The sequence below is a fragment of the Phasianus colchicus genome, chromosome 22 (assembly GCF_987193195.1).
Source record: "Phasianus colchicus chromosome 22, bPhaCol1.hap1.1, whole genome shotgun sequence".
Taxonomy (NCBI): Eukaryota; Metazoa; Chordata; class Aves; order Galliformes; family Phasianidae; genus Phasianus; species Phasianus colchicus.
Window position 1 is genome coordinate 7,508,944 of NC_143457.1, and position 18,162 is coordinate 7,527,105.

The 18,162-nt window shown below is 47.2% G+C and overlaps 2 protein-coding genes across 5 annotated transcripts in view; both read left to right on the plus strand.

Moving 5' to 3' along the window:
• The window catches only part of IGSF21 (immunoglobin superfamily member 21), a 68,803-nt gene extending 60,517 nt beyond the window's left edge, over window positions 1-8,286 (plus strand). Inside the window, exons 3-10 of one of the 3 annotated variants that reach the window (XM_031613290.2) lie at window positions 713-834; window positions 4,556-4,674; window positions 5,117-5,232; window positions 5,841-6,282; window positions 7,288-7,373; window positions 7,533-7,725; window positions 7,806-7,844; window positions 8,067-8,284. In XM_031613290.2, the coding sequence (XP_031469150.2) occupies window positions 713-834; window positions 4,556-4,674; window positions 5,117-5,232; window positions 5,841-6,282; window positions 7,288-7,373; window positions 7,533-7,725; window positions 7,806-7,844; window positions 8,067-8,140 (1,191 nt within the window). In that variant the 3' untranslated portion in view covers window positions 8,141-8,284. Of the gene's footprint in view, window positions 1-712; window positions 835-4,555; window positions 4,675-5,116; window positions 5,233-5,840; window positions 6,283-7,287; window positions 7,374-7,532; window positions 7,726-7,805; window positions 7,845-8,066 lie in introns of all 3 variants that reach the window. The other 2 variants (XM_031613289.2, XM_090123236.1) reach the window with 2 other exon arrangements.
• Window positions 8,287-10,743: 2,457 nt separating this feature from the next.
• On the plus strand, window positions 10,744-16,522 carry KLHDC7A (kelch domain containing 7A). 2 transcript variants are annotated; one of them, XM_090123210.1, is made up of 3 exons: window positions 10,744-11,667; window positions 11,827-12,587; window positions 12,672-16,522. In XM_090123210.1, exons 1-3 carry the CDS (start codon window positions 11,612-11,614, stop codon window positions 14,162-14,164), a joined length of 2,310 nt encoding a protein of 769 aa, XP_089979336.1. In that variant the 5' UTR covers window positions 10,744-11,611; the 3' UTR covers window positions 14,165-16,522. The 2 variants fall into 2 exon arrangements, with proteins under 2 accessions (XP_089979336.1, XP_031469147.2); XM_031613287.2 differs by having other exon boundaries at window positions 10,746-11,667; window positions 11,827-16,522.
• Window positions 16,523-18,162: the final 1,640 nt, after the last annotated feature.

Sequence of the window (18,162 nt, forward strand, 5' to 3'; positions counted from 1 at the left end):
GAGATTTTTTCTCCTTTGCCCGAAACTCTCTGAACCCAGTCCAGGGCATAGATAAGATTTGGGGCAAATGGGATCTCTCCTTGAAAACTTCCCCTTGCCCATCAGTGGCCAGAGATTTATGGCCACTGTAATTCTTTGTGTTGCTCTTTATCCCACGTCCATAGGAGAATGTGTTTTCTTAGTAATAAAAGCCTCAGCAAATAAATCTATGGAGACAGTTTTACTGACAGCATTTTTTTCCCTGCTATATATATTAAAAAGGGAGGAGAGAGAAAATCCAGAACAAAAGTTGTTTTTTTTCCCAAGCAGGGAGGAAAGCACGGGGCAGGAGAGCATGAAGATGCTGCTCTGGGGTTTGTCACTACACTTCTGTGCCTGATTTAATTTCAAAAAGGACTATTTTTCTTAACTTTCCAAAGTCTTGATCTGAGCTGCTACAGCCCTCCAAATCTCCATTTGAGGGCCAAGATGCATTGCTTTCTTCTGCTTTTTTTGCTTTTTCTTTTGTACTAAAACAGTATAAGTGGCAGTGGAGGGGGATGCACCTCCTCTCTGGTTGCCTCAAAAAGCTTTTTTCCAATTAGAAATGCCAATCCTAGGGAGCAGCTGGGGAGATGGGTGATGCCATAGCCTTCCAACTGCTGCAGTGATAACCAGATAGAAACTGGAGGATTTTGCTTAATGAGATTTATAGCTGGGGTTTTGTTTGTAGGTCACTGATGGCGGCACAATCAAGCAGAAGATCTTCACCTTTGATGCCATGTTCTCCACCAATTTCTCACACATGGAGAACTACAGGAAGAGGGAGGACCTGGTCTACCAGTCCACAGTGCGGTAAGTTGTTCTGACGCTGCTGTCCAGCTCCAGTGTCACATCCTCCAACGTGCTGGCTGATTCTTAATACCGTTTTTAGGAATTTTTCCCATATTGGGGTGCTTGAGGGTATTAAGTGAGGTGCTGGGACAGCCTGTCCAGGGAGGTGGTGGAGTCTCCATCTCTGGAGGTTTTCAAGAAGCGTGGAGATGGGGCATGGGTAGAGGGCACGATAGAAGTGGGTTGGAGTTGGGCTGGATGATCTTAGAGGTCCTTTTCAACATTAGTGATTCAGTGATTCTGTCAGTACTTTTTTTCTTCGTTCATCTGTGGGCATTTGGTGACTCCAGGAATCTTGCTAATGAGATAATTGCACGTGCTGGGAAATCACCTCTTTTTGCTGTCTTTCCTGTGTTGCAACTACGCCAAGGAAATGGTCATATTGCAAAGCATTGTCACCAAAGAGCCAGGGTCTGTCACCAAAGAGCCAGCGTCTGTCCCCACGGTCTTGTTGTGTCCCTGGGGGAATGGATATTGTTGGTGGAGATTTCAAAGGTTGAAATAAGCTGGAGAAAGAAACAATCATATATATATATATATATATATATATTTTCTATATATTTAAAATATATATATATATATATGTATATATATATATATATAAAACAGTCAGCATAAGAGCTCATCTTCGTGTTTCTTCCAAGTAAAAATCACTTGCAAGAGCGTCAGCTTTATTAGTAATTACACACTTGTTTTATTGCTGATGTTGTAAAAACAAAACTGAAGCCTGAAAAAAACATCAGGAGGAGACTTAATCTAAGCCAAAAATGTTGAAACAAAGTATCTATTTTCATAAGGTTTTTTTACTTCGTTTTCCTTTTAAATTAGAATTTGCTAATTGTATTTCAAAGCTTGTTTTTCCAAGTGCCGGGTAATAGACTTCCTGTGTGTGGCAAGGAAAATACAGTCAATTTCTTGAGGCAGCACAGTGCTTCATGCATGCAAATGTCCACAATACAGAAAGGGCTTGGCATGGTTTATCCCTTAGATAAGCATCCATGCCTAGCTGTGTGCAAGCACGATATTCGAATCACTTTTTTGGTATGAATTTTGTTGGGGTTTTTGGATGTCTTTTTTCTATTGTATTTGGCTTTGTTTTTTGTTATAAGCGAGAGCAAGTGCATGCGATGGCTTGAACTCCTGGCATAACATGGTTTGAATTTTGCTTGGTCTTGTGTGGAGCCCAGTGTTGGCCTGGATAATCAATATGGGTCCCCTCCAACTTGGTATATTCTATGACTTTGTGATGGATAAGTGTGAATATAGAGTGGACAGTAAATAGGAAAATAGGGCTGGAGGGGAGATGCTCAAAGGGATGCTCAGGAGATGCTCAGACAGTGATTAGGAGGCCTAGAGGATAATACTCGGGGATTGCTCATGAGGATGTTCAGAAGATGCAAATGAATTGCTCAGGATGCTTGGATGTTTGCTCAGGGGATGCTCAGGAGATGCTCTGTGGATGTTCAGGAGATGCCCAGAAGATGCTCAGTTGTTACACAGGGGATATGCCCTGAGAGGATGCTCAGGAGTTGCTCGGAGGATGCCCGGGGAATGCCAGGAGGATAATTCCCTCCTTGAGTTTTCCTGCTCTGCATAGCTCAGGCTCCGCTGAGCCGCTCACTTTGGTTGTCTTGCAAATTTCTGACATGACTAATTACTGTTTGGAGGATGTTTTGGAGGCTTTGCTAATGGATTACACGTTTCCTAACTTGACAACCTTGTTTTCCTGCCATAACACCAGTATTTCTGCTCAGTGTGGATTTAATCACTGGTCTTCAGCAGGCAGCACCAGCAATTTAAATCAGAATAAAACATTCCTCATGCACAGAGCAAGACCCCGATCATGGGCAATCCTTGAGCCATCCCATGGGGATGAAGATGTACCAAATCCACCCTCTTTAAGGCACATTGACCCAAACAGTATTTTGTCTCAGAAACCACCTTTTTTTTTTTTTGTGGATTTTTTTCTTTCTTTTTATACATGTTGTAGAACTAATACAATTTGAGAGCAGAAAATTCTGCTGCCCTAGAATTGAGCACTTAAAAGCATCGGTAATTGTCAGTGCATTGCCTACAAATCATCTGAATTACCATGCAGTCCAGGATGTTTGCGCTAGAAATATTTGTACACAGTTGCCATTTTGCAGCGGAAAGCAGCAACATGCCTTGAACTCTGAGAAAGGAGCTGTTTCTCAAAGGGTATGAAAAATGCCCATTTTCTGAATCACTGGCTTGATACTTTTTGTTGGGTGGGTAGGTCTATCCTTGCATCTTTCTGCTTTGGTGGCTGCTTCAGCAGCTCGTAAAGTTGATTTTTGAATCTACTGAGTGGTATTTCAGTGGATTTTGACCAAATTAAAAAAAAATCAGCTCAGGGAGGAGAGAGGTGTGTTGTAGGGAGTCCTGCTCATTGTACATTGAGCATCCGCAAGGGATCCCAGCCTGGCTGCAAGGTACAAAGGGTGCATCACTGGGGCTTGGCAGTTCTATCCTGTCCTGTCTTCCATCTTGTCCTCTCTGTTCTAGCCTATTCAGTGATCCTTGTAGGTCCCTTCCAACCATCCCATCCCTCTGTCTAGCAGGGCTGGATCCTTGTCTTTGGGATTATAGCTGCAGAAACCTCAATGTGATCCAGTTGGGACCATTTTTCCCCCCAAATCTAGATCTCCAAGTAAGCTAAAAGAGCTCAAGCCACTGCAATAGGATAGGCCTGTAATGGAGCAGAGACCAAAACCATTCCAACTGCTTCTCCCTTCCCTCTTCTCTGCTAACAAAGCATGCGTGCATGGGTAATTAGAGGCTGCAACAGATGGTGGAAGCTCAGTTGAGAGCAACACGGCCGTTAAAAAGCACTGCCAAGCAACTGCTCACGTCAGCAGGGGCTTGTTTACGCTAGCAGGGCTTTTGCATGGTAGTAGGCATGGGAAGACAGCCAGGGACTTCCAGCAAGGAGCCGCTGAGTCCTGTTTGCCACTCTGTTTTCCCCCCTAAGCTGGGGAAGCCCAGCAAGGTGCATGCCTGAGTGCTGCAGAAAATCCACTTTGGGGGCTGGATATTTTTTTTGTTTGTAAAACTGGGACTAGCCAGATGATACTCTTGGATATCCCAACGGGAGGCTGTGTGGTAGCCCCATCCCAATTTTTGCAACGGGATGCTGCAGTGGTAGGTGGCTCTGCAGCTGGTTGGAGTATTTCCTGCTGCACCGCATTCCTCTACTATTTTTAAATATATATAAAAATATATGGCATATAGATCAAAGCATGCCCTGCATAGGAACATGCTTGCTCAGAATTTGTGCTCTTGATGCTTCTATCCACTGCGCTTTTCCATAGCTGTGGCATTGCCCAGCTGGAAGTGGGGGTCCACAGCATCTGAGCCTTTCCCATAAGTATTTTGCAAACATTTAATGTCTGCAGTTTGCAGTTTTTTGTTCTCAGCAGTGCCTTTACTTCCTGTGAGCTTCTTCTTTCATTAATGCCATTACTTACCTTCCCGAGGAGCTGCCAGCGCCGGTAAACTCCAGCTGCTAAACTGCATTACACATCTCACTCCTGAAGCCGTTGCAGTTACTAATAGTTATCGATCCATGGTTCATTTCCATCACTGTTAGCAGGATGTTACTTGCTATGGATGAGGGAAGCTGGAGTGGGGGCTGGCAATGAGTCCCCTCTGTCCTTCCCAGCCTCCCCGAGGTTCGCATTTCGGACAATGGCCCCTATGAGTGTCACGTCGGGATTTATGACCGAGCCACACGGGAGAAGGTGGTCCTGGCATCTGGTAATATATTCCTCAATGTGATGGGTGAGTGCAGCAGTGATATGATGGTGACAATGGTGTGATGGTGGGGATGATGAGTTGGTGACAACGTAGTGGTGGAAATTATGTTGAGGTGGTAGGGATGATGAGGTAGTGATGACAGGGTGGTGGGGACAGTGGGGTAGTGACAACGTGGTGGTAGTGGTGATGATGTGGTGGCAGTCGTGACTAAATAATGATGTGACGGTGATGATAAGGAGTGATGGGTGAGTGAGTAGTTGGGTGGGGATAGAGGGGGAACCATTAGGAGGGTCAGACCCCATGCTCAAACCACCACCAAGACATTATGGTGATGGTTCAAGGGGTGACCTCCAGCTCATTTCTTCCCAATTTGCAACCGCAGTGAATTGCAGGGAGGCAGAGGGGTGATGCAGGGGATGGGATGGGGACACTGTACTCACTCCCCGCCTCTTCATCCCCAATGCAGCTCCGCCAACATCTATCTCAGTGATCGCTGCTGACACACCAGCGCCCTTCAGCCGCTACCAGGCACAGAACTTCACCTTGGTCTGTGTAGTGTCCGGTGGCAAGCCTGCCCCACTGGTGAGAATTTGTTTCTGAAAATATCTATAAGTTGGGTCCCTGCAATCCTTTTGCAGAGAACAGGCGATAGTAGAGAGAGATGCTTTGTGTATGTACACTCACTATAACCTGACAGTTAGACTCAAAGATCTTTGTAAGTCCCTTCCAGTTGAAATTATTCTATTCCATTCTAGCCTATCCTACCCTATTCTCTGTTCAGTGATCTTTGTAGATCTCTTCCAACTATCCTATCCTCTGTTCTATCCTACTCCCTATTCAGTTGTCTTTGTAGATCCCTCCCAGCCATTCCATCCTCTATTCTTTTCTATTCTGTTTTCTCCTATCCTGTGACCAAAATTATCTCTGACCTATCTTAAATTGTACTTGTGTTATTACACACATTTTGTCCCTAGATGTCCAACAGGAAATTCTGCTATTTAATTTTTAGGATATGGATTTTTACATATATATTAATAGATTCAGTGTCAAAGTAAAGGAAGTTCCTGCCCATTAGCACCACAGCATGTTTCTGCAGAGCTCTGGGGACTCACAGCTGCCCAAGGGAATGGCCCAGAAGGTAGTCCAGTGCTACTGCCATGTGCTCCCTATCTCTTCTGCCCCCTCCACAGGTATACTTCAAGCGTGATGGGGAGCCCATTGAGGCCACCCCATTGCCAGAGCCACCAGCTGCCACCAGGAACTGGGCACCTCGCAACCTCCTACATCGTGACCTGGACGACACCAAGGTGCCCCAGTCACTGGCTGAGGGAGAAATGGGGGGCGGGCCCCCCAACACCGCAGAACCCCCACGGGGGCTGACAGCTGAGCGAGGTCCCACTACTGAAGCCATCCCTGAAACTGTGGTGAGCCGGGAGTTCCCACGCTGGGTGCATGTGGCGGAGCCCATTTACTATTTCCGCCACACACACGTGCCCATCAGTGATGGCACAGTGGAGGCACGGGCCACCCTCACCTGGACTCTCAACCCCCAAATTGACAACGAGGCGCTCTTCAGCTGTGAGGTGAAGCATCCGGCACTCTCCATGCCCATGCAGTCAGAGGTAACTCTCGGTAAGGACAGCAGTTGTGGTTGGGTGAATTTCTTGGTTTTCTTCATGCATTTATTGCAACTTGGTGGGGGGGGAAGGTATATTTTTGCTTTTTCTCCAGTTATTGCATTAACTGCATGTTTTTTCCTTTCTTCCTTTCTTTTTGCATTTATTTGCATTTATTGCCTGTTTTTGCATCTCTCTCTCTTTTTTTTTTGTTTATTGCAACTGTACCTGTGTCATTTTGGTCTTTGCTGCAATGTTGTATTTATTGCCTTTTTTTTTTTTAATTTTGCATTTGTCACTTTTTTGTTTGCCCTTTTGCTTTTTTTCATTTATTGCAATTTTGTATTTATTGTTATTTTTACTTTTTTTTTGCTTTTCTGCATGTATTCAATTTTGCATTTGCTGCTCATTTTTGCTTTTTCACATCTATTACATTTTTTGAATTTGTTGCTTGTTCTGCTTCAGTTTTTTTTTTGGGGGGGGGGGGGAGTAGTTGTTTGTTTTGTTTTTTTTGCATTTCTTTCTTTCCCCCTCCCCATTTATTCCATTTTTTTAAAAAATTTCTTGTCTTTTTTAATCTCTTTACATCTTCTTGCTTTTCTTTTCAAGGGGGGGGGGGTTCTTCATAAACCCAAGAATCAAAACAGGGTGATGTATAGAGCTGCATGATGACATGAGGAGGTGATACCAGGGCTCCCTGGAAGCATCCCTTAAGGGATGGACTGCTGTTTTTTTGGGGAAGTCTGTCAACTGCTAACAAAACAACTGTTTTGTTGTGTGCCATAGAGGAAATGGAGAGTGGGGTGAGATGCATTTTGGCTAGGAAATGACCTTGGCTATGAATGCATCCCATAGAAGCTGTCTGTCAGTCTCATCAGTCCACAGGGTACTTGCCTACCTGTCCATCTGTCCATCAGTTACCCAACAGTCTGCCTCCCCAGCTGGCCAGCACCACATCAAACCCTCGTTCACCCCAACCAAGGGCTGATGACCCTTTTCTTCCCATCCCTTTTTGTTGCAGTTGCTCCCAAGGGCCCTAAAATCATCATGACCCCAGTGAGAGCACGGGTTGGAGACACTGTTCGGATCTTGGTGCAGGGCTTTCAGGTCAGTGTCCCCATGTGGTGTTGTCCATGTTGCCATGGGGTGATGCTGTCCCTGCATCCATCCCAGCACTTCAAGATTGCCATGTGGCCATAAAGCTGGGACAGTGGAGGCCAGGCTTTTGAGGGTCACAAAACCCACCCTGCTGTCCTCTCCATGCAGAATGAAGTCTTCCCTGAGCCCCTCTTTACATGGACCCGTGTGGGAAGCCGGCTCCTGGATGGCAGTGCCGAGCACGCCGGGAAAGAGCTGGTGCTGGAACGAGTGCCAGCTGAGCTCAATGGCTCCATGTACCGCTGCACTGCGCAGAACCCACTGGGTTCCACTGACACCCACACTCGCCTCATTGTCTTTGGTACGGCATCGCCCCTCCCCCATGTCCCCTTCCCTCTTTCCTCCCTCTTAACCCATTTCTCTGCTGGTTCTTTTCCTTAGAAAATCCAAATATTCCCCGAGGAACAGAGGATTCCAATGGTAAGTGGTGGCTGGAGCTGAAGTGAGTCTAAGAGTGGTGGCCCCATGAGGTCAGGCTGGAAGGGGCTCTGAGCACCCGATCGAGCTGTAAGTGGCCCTGTTAATTGCATGAGGGTTGGACAAGATGGCCTTAGAGCATCTCTCCCAACTCAAATGGTAGTATGATTCTGTGATCAAGATGGAAATCCCTGAACTCTCCATCCCTTTTCTCCTCCTGCCTAGGTTCAATTACCAGCCACCGCAGCTTCAGACTAGTTTTGGCACTCACCCTAACAGTGATCCTGGAGCTAACGTGAAGCTTCACTTGCCTCTTCCTCTGTACAGCTCCACCTGTCGTTTACACCTCTGCCAATCAGTTCTCTTTTTTTCTTTTTTTCTATGCTATTTACAGTCTCAGTTTCTTTCTGTCTGTGTCTTGGCTTCCTTGGACAATTTAATTAAAAGAAAAAAACCTGCCTCTGTAGAAGGCTGCACCGAATGTTTTGTCCTCCTGCATGTAGAGGGCTTGGGTTGGGAACTGAAGGAAGATCTGGGGATTGGCCTGGGGTACCTAAGACCACCTTGGGGTACCCAAGACCGCCATGGGGAACCCAGTGGCTTTCCAAGGTCCAGGAGAGGGACACATTTATGCTATGATGGCAGGGCCCGATGTCCATTGGAAAGGAAGCAGTAGGGACCATGTCCCTCCATTTATACCAATCCTAGTGCATGCCCAGGCTGGTAGAAGGGATGATCCTGACCCCACTGCACTACTGCACCAGAACTCAGCTCCGTGGCACAAGCCGCACGCATGACCAGCGTGAGTGCCATTGGGGATTTAGACCCTAAAATGACTGCCCTGCACCACCCTTCTGGTGCTGAGGCAGCCCTATGCAGGCATTCACTCCCCTACCTTTTCCTCCAGGAACTTAATTCTGAAGGATTAGCCAGCAGCCGTGCAGTGCTTCAGCTTCCCAAAGCCCTGTACTAGTGCTAAGTATTATTACTATTATTACTATTATGATTAATTATTATTAAGCAGATTTGCTTCCTACCACTCACCATTGCCAGCAATTTCCAGACCTCTAAGGAACTGAATAAACACACAGTGGCTCAGGAGTTGCTACTGATGTACAAAACCATTCAGCACTGTAATTTCGGCTGGAAGCTATGCAGGGACAAGTTTGCTCCAGAGGCCCCGGATGGATGGGAATTAGGAGGATTAGCAGCTCTGCTTTCATCCTGAAGCAAAAAGAACCAAGCATCCGAATCCCTGCCGGCAAGGAAGGATGCCAGCTGCTGAATCCCCAGCTCTACAAACCAGCTGCCCTCTGCTCCAAAGTAGGTTACAAACACTTTCTGTATCTCTTTAAGATGAGAACCTTTCTTTTCAGGGAAATCCATGCTATTTGGGTTACCCGCCTGCTATAGACCACGCAGCACAGTTCCTGATGGCACAGATATTCCTTGCTAGGTCAGAAATGCAGCAACCCCAGTTGCACTCTGGGGCTTTCACCCAAATGCAATTAAATAATCATTATGCCTGCTCACTGTGAAAATGGGGATTTACAGACCCCCAGATCTCTGTTTAAATGCCATGTTATCACCTAGAACCATGGAAACAAGCATAAGGAAGGCAGTGCCGTCACCCACTTCATTGCACCACCTTCAGAGCAATGCCACCACTGGGAGAGGATTGATGAGCTCATGGGCTCAGCATTCCAAATCTGTTATCCATATGGGACACTTGGCTCTTTCCTTGTTGATGATGATTATAGAGTCATAGAATTGTTTAGATTAAATCCCATCTCTCTCCCCACCACACTCCTGTTGTTGAGGATCTGACAGTGAATAATGCAGGAGAGTGTGAGGTTACGGAGCTGCTCTGCTTGGTTCATTATTGATGAGAGCTGACAGATCCTCCACTGACAATCTGCCTAAGAGATACGATTAGCTTGTGAAAAATTAATCACACTTCTTAGGGCTGACGCAAGCTGAAAACCCCAAGGAATGGCATTATCAATGCTCCCTAATTTTGGTGGACTTTGAAAAGGTTTTAGCAAAATTTGGAGGCAGCAATTACATTCAATTAGGGTGACAATTGCCAAGACATCACCTCAGCTTGCAATGGCTGTGTTCCCTGCTCCAGCACAATCCCTGCAAGGTTCTTAGTCCTTCTAAGCCCTACAAAAAGCATGTGTTGTTGAGAGAAACCACACACTGCAGTATGCCCCAGGCTGGGGCTTTGGCAGCCTTTGTGTCAAAGATGCAGCACATCCAACAGTGGGAAGCCCCTGGGTTTGGCGAATAGGGGATGGGCACAAAAGGCAGGGATGTGTCATGTGGGAGCAATAACAGGTTTTACTCAGTGCCGTCCTGCCTCTGTTCTATCATTACTGGACACAGCTACTTGGCTGGGTTCACAGGGCTGCTTACAAAGGCACGTGCAATTCATGTTCCCTGCATAAGGAGCCCTCTATGCAGATCTTAGTGCTGATTAACAGCCACAGCAGCAAGAGATGAGAAACCCCAGGGTCACATCCGTGTATAGGTGGATGGACTCTGAATGACACATGGAGCCAATTAGCCAAGCCCCAAAATGCACCCTGGCGTCAATACACACACAAATACAGAACAGCCCTGAAAAACAGAGTACTGCACAAAGCGGAACGGTGCTGCAGCCTTGAGCTCATGAGCAACGATATTTGGTTCCACCATACTCCAGTGGTGCCTCGGTTTCCCCATCTCTCAGGTAAGAAACTAGCACTGATTGTCTCCCACATGCCCATCGCAGTTTTTAGCGTTACAAGTTATCATTTTTCCAGCAAATCCTACAGCATCAGGACCAAGTTTGCACAACACCCACGTTTTGGCTAGTTTGGTTGCTTTTTTTTTTCTTTTTTTTTTTCTTTTTTCTTTTTCTCTCCATTTGAAAGAGCTCATGCTGTTCTTCACCTCCTCAGCTCATGTAGGACCTCACTCCTCTGCATCTCTCAGTGCAAAGCAGTGCCCCTGGGGAAAAGGAAGTTCATGGTTTCCCTTTGAATTCAGCCCGTTTAGCAGCCCGAGGCTGCTGGGGGTGCCATGCATAGGAAGGCCCAATAGTCCTTCTTTCCTCCTCGTGGGGATGGACAATTCCCCAGATTTCTTAGAATTCAAATGGGAACTGCTCATACTCATGACATTTTGCATGAGGAGTAGGAAAAATATGTGACATCTGTGCCTTGGTTCCGCCCCTGGCAACTCCCATCCTTGTGTGCATCCTGATAAGCCCTGATGCAGCACTCACCCCTTCAAATGACGGCTCACACCTCTCTAGATCCTCCCTATACCATTTTTCTTCCCTCAGCCCAATGATTTTGTTTTCCGGAGCATATCCTCCTGCCATACACACCATAACTCCAGCCTGCAGTTCCATTTCCACCTCCACCCCAGCTCTATTTGCAGCAATTTGCCCTCCCCAAGACCCCAGCCTCTCTCCCTGTGGCTCGTTATCCATCTGTCACTTTCAGGCTCACCACCAAATGAGTTCACACAGTGGCTGTTGGGATACTTCCTGTCACCCTTTGTTAGTGAGTGTGCTGCCAAATTATTCATCTGGTGGCGCAGGGCAGCTGCTCTGCGTCGGACCAAAGGTCTGTCCAGCTGCAGGCTGTCTCCTCCCTTCTTTCCCTGTGCTCAGCTTTCACCTGGCTTCACCCCTTGGGAAGACAAAACAGGGAAATAAAACCTTTCTTGGGTCAAGTGAGTTGTTTTCCCCTTCCAGCACTACTAAATAGTAAAAAGCAATGGAGCGAAGCAGAATTGGCAGGATGCATGGAGGATATACATTCCCTCCCATCAGGTTTGTGCTTCCTTAAGTTCTCCCAGAGTCTCTTTGTTTGCCAAGCTCTGTGTCACAGCTCCCTGCTGGTGACACTTGAGTCCTCCCTATCCCACCTTGCTCAAACACAGTGAGCTCCCATGCAAACGTCCTGTGTGTTCAAAGTCACCTTGCCCCTAGCTCCTGGTCGGTTCCGCTGGGGACTCGGCAATCATTAATCGGATTCTTCACATTCTCAAGTGCTTGGCACAGAAAAATGAGCCAGTGGGTAACTGTGCTCTGGCAGTCCGACATGCAGCTGACTGGCAAGCTGGTCCTTTCTGCCGCCTCTCTGCTCCTGCTGACTTTGGCATACAGATTTTACAAGTCTCGCTCAGCACCTGGAGGCAACAACCCAACATCTGATGCTTGCAGGGAGAAGGGGAGAAAGGAAAATGCAGCCCCGGATGGACAGAATGTGGAGGGTCTGCGGCACAGGTGGGTGTTTGGGGCACGGAGTGGTGGTGATGCCCAAGCGAGCGTCCCAGATCCATGGCGGAAGAGAGAGAAAATTCTGCCACTGAGTGAGGAGGAAGACGGAGGAGAGGCAAAATCTCATGGCATCAGGGATCTGAATGAAATGCTGAATGGGGACGAGGGTGGTGGGAATGGGCACAGTCTGCTTGTCCCACACGTGCTTCCTGACCAGATGGCAGGGGATGGAGGCGCACAAAGCACCGAGCAGGATTTGGCCAGAAGAATCACCAGCCAGGAGGGGAGCGGTGGGACAATCCAGACCCTTAGTGTCACCTCGGAGCTGGGGGTAAATATAACAGCAAGCTACAGGGAAGCAGATACCTCCTACTCTTTCTCATCAATTGCAAAGATCCAGGTGGAGGAGAGCTACATTGCTGAGAAGACGACAAAGGATGGAGATGGGCGGCTGTCTCCTGGCCTCAAAGGTAAAGTCTATGACTACTATGTCCAGTCCATCTCCCGTTCAGTATCAACAAAAAAGTCTCTCCCATCTGCCTCTATGGGGACAGCCTTGAGCTGCAGATCAGAGTGTGTCAGGGAAGAGCTGCAGTGCTTGGAGTGGGTCAACACAGAGAAACAAAGATTGGAGCAGGTCAGCGAAGAGCTGCAGAGATCAGAGGGGGTCAACAAAAAGCTGCAAAGCTTTGCCACTCCGCTTGCTGAGACTCAATCCCAAGAAACAACCGTGGCATTGCAGGATCCTACCACCTCTCTTACTGTCCCATCAAATGCGGACAGCTTAGAGAAGGACCCCAAGTCTCCAGCTCCCACTCGCAGCATCAACCGTAAGAACAGTGTCCTCCAGATTGCAGAGAACTCTCACCTCCAGCTGCCCATGGATGGGTTCTGTGTCAAACCAGCCAGCATGCCACCAGCAAGCCCTCAGCCAGATCTGGTGGGCAAAGCCAACTTCTTCCAAACATCACCCTCCTCCCTAGATACCCATTTGGACCTGGGGAACTGCTATGAGGTCCTCTGTAGGGCAAAGGCAGAGAACCTAGGCTTCCTGCAGGAGGCTGCCTACAAGGTCATGAGTGACAACTACCTACAGGTGCTGAGGACGCCCTCCATCTACTGCTGCCTCAACGCTAGTGAGCGGGACCTCATCCTTCAGCGCAGAATGAAGGGGAAGATGTGTGTTGTTGTGGCAGACATCAGCACACGTGAGCTTGGACTCTATTCTAGCCGACTCTGCTGCTATGATGACAGAGGGGACCGCTGGCATCACCTTTGCCACATGCCACCAGAGGTAGTCTCCCAGGGGTGTGCCATGTGCAGCATGTTCAACTACCTCTTTGTGGTAGCAGGCTGTGAAGGCTTGGGCTGCACACCTTCCAACCGTGTCTTCTGCTACAACCCACTGACCAATATCTGGAGGGAGATCTGCCCCTTGAACCAAGCACGTCCTCACTGCAAGCTGGTGGCCTTGGATGGCTGCCTCTATGCCATCGGTGGAGAGTGCCTCTACACAGTGGAGCGATATGACCCACGGTATGACCGCTGGGTCTTCGTTGCTCCACTGCCTCATGACACCTTTGCTGTAGCCCACATGGCCACAGTGTGTGACGGGGAGATCTATGTGACGGGAGGCACCTTGCGCTATGTGCTACTGCGCTACATAGCCCGTGAGGACATCTGGACAGTCAGCCCAGCTGGAGGCGGCAAGGACAGGACAGTGGAGATGGTGAGCATCAATGGTTTCATCTACCGCTTCGACCTCAATTGCAATATGGGTATTGGTGTCTATCGCTGTAGAGCCAAGGCCAAGCTGTGGTATGAGTGTGCCACCCATGCCAAAGCCTACCCAGCCTGCTTCCAGTGTGCTGTGGTGGGTAGCCTGGTGCATTGCATTGGTCGCCACTTCCACATCCGTTTCTTGGCTGACCCCATCTCACCGCGCTTTGGGACCAAGGAGCTGCAGCCTTTCCCTTCACCCCGGGGCAGCCTGATCCCAGTTGTCCTGGTGCTGCCATGGGCAGGGATGGAGCAGACACAGGTCTGAGACACGATGAGATTGTGACAACCAGGTAACAGAAGTGACCAACCTTCATTTACAGCTTTCTATTGGACTAACGCTATCTGGACAATGTCACATTCATTTACCTTCCACTGATGGACCAATGCCATCAGGACGAGGCCACCGCCTCATCTTCCCATTCCCTGTAAGTGGAAAAGAAGAAGGCAGAATGCACTTGAACACACACAAATGCAGTGCTGGGGACACGAGAAAGAGCAAAGCTGGAGCTGGGTGGACTCGTTTGCCTACAGGTATTTAAATGCAGGTGTGTCTGCTTGAACGCAAATAAACTCAGGCTCCCAGCTACCTCCATAGATTGCTGCTTTGCAGACAGCAGGTTTTTAATACTGGCCCACATGCCCAACGTATGGGGGGTTTAGGACATAGAAAGACAGCAGTGAAGTTTGGTCCGTAAGAGATATCTCCAGAGCATGTCCCCATCAGTATCAAGCTGTTATTGAGCCTTCATGTCACCCTAGAGTGGGAGACTGGGGACCAAAGCATCCCATCAAGGTATCGCTCCTTCTGTTGCCTTGTTATCCATTACCTTATCCTCAGCCCAGAATAATATATAAATAAATATTTATATACATGCAATGTAAATAAATGCTATAGATTTATAGACAGCTGGTCATAAATAAAATTAATGTGAACATTTGGTAAAATTAACAACAGGCTACTGTTGCACATCGTTTAAAGACCAATGGGAACAAAGAGACCAGTGTGTGTTTTATATTGCTAATTACTGCACAAAAAGTGCCTCCAAGGAGGAGTCCAAAAGCAAAGCAGAGTTCTCACAGTGAGCAGCTGGTTTGGCATTGAGGCCCCTCATCTCTTTTTCCTGGGGTTGTACTGTCCTCGCTCTACCTACACCCTAGCAGCCTGCCAACAGCCCTCTTTGGGTAATTGCATTTTCTTCCCCTTGCTCCTTGAGCAGCTAGAGAAATGGATTGTCATCTGTCATGTCCATCACTGCACACTGCTGTGGTTCCTGTACCCATATCCTTGGTCAAGCACAAAGTGCGTTCAGAGCACTTAGAGATAAGGGATGGCTCTGGGTGCCACACTGTATATGTGTCAATCTCCCATGATGTGGGAGAGTGTAGGTTCATGTTTGTCCAGGGTGAATTTTCTGGGTGTGAGCAGGGAAATATCCTTAGTTTGTTTGGTTTGTTTTTCTCCCAGTTATTGCCACTTCATCTCATTCTTTCTGCCATCGCAGTGAATAGGCCAAATGGCACAATTAGTGCACGTGAACATTCATGGGTTTTATGGCTACGTGTTTTCAAATATGTTCTGATCTGGCACCATAAGTCATTAGCTCAAAGCTCAAAGTCCACAGCCCCGCAGTACTTCTCTCTACGTGGCGTAAAGTAGATTTCAGGTTCCTTCCAACACAAGTTGTTCCAGGAAATGGCCTTGAAGATCTTCCCGTAACATTTGGTGGTAACAGTGGGGACCTTCCTACCAATGCTAGGAGACCTTGGGAGGAGGCAAAGCCATGCTAATTAGCCCTTGTTAATTAGCATTAATTGTACACTTCTGATGGATGGATGATGGAAGATGGCAATGCAACTCTCCCATGCTAGAAAATGTAATGGTCCTGGGGCCACTTCATCCTACCCTACCAATGATGTGAAATATCTCTCTGATATGATGCCTTTTGAGTCAAAACACTTTATTACTATTGAGTTCCTAATTATTTGGTTACCTGCACAGCCATTCTCAGAGCAGCAATCCAAAAACTTTGGGTATCCCCTGAAAGGTGGGTGGGACGGAGGCAGCTGGACCCCTTTCAGCTGACAGCCCTTATTTCAAGCTTTGTAGGGATCCTGCCCTTCTCATGATGACTATTTGCTTCTGCATGAGGTTTCACCTGAGATTTAACTCCTTGTTCTCAGGACCATGCAGGCAAGAATGAACACACTGCAATAATTAAGCCTTTTCTCATTCCTCAGCATGATGACCATGAACAATTAATAGCACTCTTGCACTCTCCAATATTAACACAATTCTCCTGGGTTGGCATTCTGGAGATTGAAGGTGCCGAGGATGTCCTGTGTCATTGTGTAGGCAAAGCAAATTTCAGGCACAAAGCACACAGTGATCCTACACTCAAGGGTGAAGTGAGTTTTGGCTGAGGTAGGGGAAAGCAGCACAGAGTAAAGGACAAATGTAAGGCAATACGCTAACCTGGGTGATGTTTTTTTCTTGTGACATCAAGGCATTACTTTTGTAAGCGGATCGGTGAGAAACCTTTTGTTCATCTTTTCAGCACTTACTCCTGGCCCATAGCACCAGCTCTGCTCAGCTCCCAGAAGAAGAGATGATCCCTAGGTGTAACTGCTTAACCACACTGCTTTACAAACTCAACCAAGCACAGACCTTGCACTAAATCTCGTATTTTCTTCTAATCAGGAAGCTCCATTATGCACCCCACCACATTTACTCAGGCAATTACATAGTTTAATGTACATTGATTCAAATTCCTAATTATTACATTTTTGATTATGGCAGAAAACAGTGAATGACGCATTTCTTATTTACCAGACACTCTTTTTTCCCTTTGCAATATGCCAGGCTGCATCCAAATGGAAATTGGAAGTCAATTAAAGAAGTACAAAACTAGCATTTTAAAATCTTTTTCTTTATTAGTTAAACACTGCTACCTTCAATGTGTCGGCTAAATCACGGGGGGAAAAAAAGCAAAAACTGAAAAAGTGAGCTTATCCAGGCACGTTTTGCATTTAAAACTGATGTGATACATGAAAGAAATATTAAGCACAGCAAGCTGCCAAATTAAGCAACTCTTTCATGACAAGCAGGAGCAAGCTTGTATCGGTACCTGAGGTTGTTCAGAGTAGAACAGTGGGAATTTAAAAGCAGAGAAAAAGAAAAAAGAAAAATCCTGGTGCCTGAAGTAACCATCAGCCCCTGGCTATGGCTTCTCATGTATGCTGATTATGGATCTACATGATTTTGGGACATCTTGCTATTACAGGATGGATTGCCATGGAAGAGCATCCATGAGACGTTTGGAGGTGGAGAAATGTCCATTCTTCTCCCGCTTATGGGTGGTGGTTGGACTTGATGATCTTTGTGGTCTTTTCCAATCTTAATGATTCTGTAAGTGAGAGTAGAGATGATGGTTTGATGACTGTACTTGGCGATCTTAGAGGTTTTTTCCAGTCTCAATGATACTATGATTTATTTCTTTGACCCTTCCACCAAATTGCCCAAGCACTGCTTAGTGGAGAAGATGCTGGAGGCACCAACGTGAGCCTGATTTGCAACCAAGAAGGTGATGAGGAGCTGCACCCAGACTGCTCAACCAACCCCATTTGGAAGCAGACATTGATGCAACCACAATGGTTCGGTCCAAACACATCCTACTGCACAGTGCCTAAGAGCTGCTTGGTAGCATCTTGCTTACCCCAATGGGCTTGGAGGCTGCATCTTGCTCCAATGAGGACACAGAGAAACAGGGAAAGCTGAGCATCCCAGGGATGTGGGATCTCAGTGGGATCAACCATCCTCTACACAAAGACCTCACCCCAAATTTATGCCAAAAGGCTGAAAGATGGGAATCAGAACCTCATGTGCAGAAGTGGGGCTCCTAGCACACCAGGGACACCCACCAGCACTGAGAGGTCAGCAGTAATGAAAGAAGCTATCAGGAGAGCAGGCGGCCAGCCAGCCAAATGTAATTAGTGGCATTTGTGGAGAACAAACCTCGGCAAGCACAGGGAGGGAATGGAGGTGGGGGAAGGGAGCCCTTCCCCTTCATTCTGGAAAGAAAACATGGCCATTTGGAGGCTGTCCAAGCTGGAATAACAGGCTGGTGAAGGACTATTTAATTAAAATCCACACGGCGTTTGAAGGGAAAAGGGCTCAGAATGAATAAGCATGGTGATAAAATATGCATAGGCTCCAGCAGAAGTTCTCCCTCCCCAGCACAAGCCTTTGCTTAAAGCATTGATGGC

Bases quoted from the DNA above. Each gene is read 5' to 3' on its own strand.
- KLHDC7A (XM_031613287.2), top strand. From the start codon at position 11,612: ATGGAGCGAAGCAGAATTGGCAGGATGCATGGAGGATATACATTCCCT. The intron at 11,668-11,826 runs GTTTGTGCTTCC...CCTTGCCCCTAG, and splicing joins TATACATTCCCTCCCATCAG to CTCCTGGTCGGTTCCGCTGG.